The sequence below is a fragment of the Habropoda laboriosa genome, unplaced genomic scaffold (genome assembly GCF_001263275.1).
Source record: "Habropoda laboriosa isolate 0110345459 unplaced genomic scaffold, ASM126327v1 scaffold16, whole genome shotgun sequence".
NCBI classification, from domain to species: domain Eukaryota; kingdom Metazoa; phylum Arthropoda; class Insecta; order Hymenoptera; family Apidae; genus Habropoda; species Habropoda laboriosa.
This window is the reverse complement of record NW_017100130.1, coordinates 900,547-902,018: the sequence shown is the minus strand read 5'-3', so window position 1 is coordinate 902,018 and position 1,472 is coordinate 900,547. Positions and strand designations below refer to the sequence as shown.

Sequence of the window (1,472 nt, the reverse complement as noted above, 5' to 3'; positions counted from 1 at the left end):
TTTTATAACTTAATTTTTATATTTTCAAAATTAAAACAAGCTATATCTCTTATTACATTTTTTATTATACTTACATCAGCTAACTGAGCTTTATTTAAACCTGGACGTGTAGAAACCTTATAATGCCTTTTGTACCGCCTTAGTGTACCTACTTGTAATTGGAAAAGATCAACTTCAGGAAGGTCATTGTCAGTTTCACCTGAGTCTTCTTCTGAATCCTTGCGTCTGCGCTGTTGCTGTTGTTTAGATCTTGCACATTGTATCACTTGCTTATGATAATCACAAATGTATATATGACGTGCCTATTGATAAATAAGATATGTAATTTATTTAATATGTAATATAGTTTGTAGATAATATTAAGGATAGGACATCAGTAACATAGATATTCGATAACATTTAACTATGTACATATGTTGTCAATACTTAATAAGTAATTTACATCACTATAACCTTATGAGTTGCTCCGTGAATGTAATCATTTATAAAAAATTTGAAAGATCTAATTACTATGAGTATAAAGGTTATGTAGCAGTGTATAGAAGTAATAATTTATCTTTTATTAATTGATTAATTAACAACATCTACAATTATAAAAAAGAATGTAATTTCAGAATAAACTCGAAAGGAAACATGATGTTTGTACATACTTAGTGTAACTTTTTGTTATTAATCTTACCACTTGATCAAGATTAAGTTTCAATCGCCGTTGAGTTACAGTTTTTTGAATACGTTTGCTATATGAAGCGTTGCCAGCTGGTCGAGTGCATCGTTCACCCTCATCTACAAGGCAACAAATTTGATCAGCAGCTCCTCTAGAATCTTCTTCACCGGTACTGAATCCATTCATTTTTTTTTATTCTTAACATCAACTAAATCGGTATGAAGAGTATTTAGAACTTTAACAACCTCGAAATGTCTCGATGTATGTGTTTGTATAAAAAAACGGCGAGTCTGAAAATAAAATATACTCGGCGATGTCTACTTTTCACACTCATTTCTTGTTGAATTTCATTTGTTATAAATAATTTGTCAACAAAATTTATTTCTCAATTGCCGGTGCAAAAAGACTTTTATTATGTGATGTTTATTCTTTTATTTAATGCAAAGATTCAAGCTCACAAATCGATAATTTAAACAGTAGAGTTTGCGTATTACGAAAATCTCCATGTTAAACGATGTCGTATAACGTTTCACTTTCTTTCAAACAATTTAATGTACGATTTATTTTTATATATCTGTTGCATCAAGTACTTTCAAAATTTTATTAGAAGACAAACACTTAACACTACTATTTTCTGGCAATACGTCTATGTTTGACAGATTTCTTTGAAACCCTATGAAATACAGCACTTCACTCGACTTTACCACGTTTTATTATTTACACATCTACATTAACGCGTACGACTGACGAAGATGCGTATGCATACATATGTATAATTTGTGGTCATGCTGTTTACACTATATATAAT

General features: G+C 29.9%; 1 protein-coding gene across 1 annotated transcript in view; it reads right to left on the bottom strand.

Moving 5' to 3' along the window:
• LOC108573319 (histone deacetylase complex subunit SAP30 homolog) overlaps positions 1-1,143 on the bottom strand; it is a 1,326-nt gene extending 183 nt beyond the window's left edge. Inside the window, exons 1-2 of the mRNA XM_017935764.1 lie at positions 680-1,143; positions 75-302 (exon numbers count right to left, since the gene is read on the bottom strand). Of these exons, the coding sequence (XP_017791253.1) occupies positions 75-302; positions 680-850 (399 nt within the window). The 5' untranslated portion in view covers positions 851-1,143. The remainder of the gene's footprint in view (positions 1-74; positions 303-679) is intronic.
• Positions 1,144-1,472: the final 329 nt, after the last annotated feature.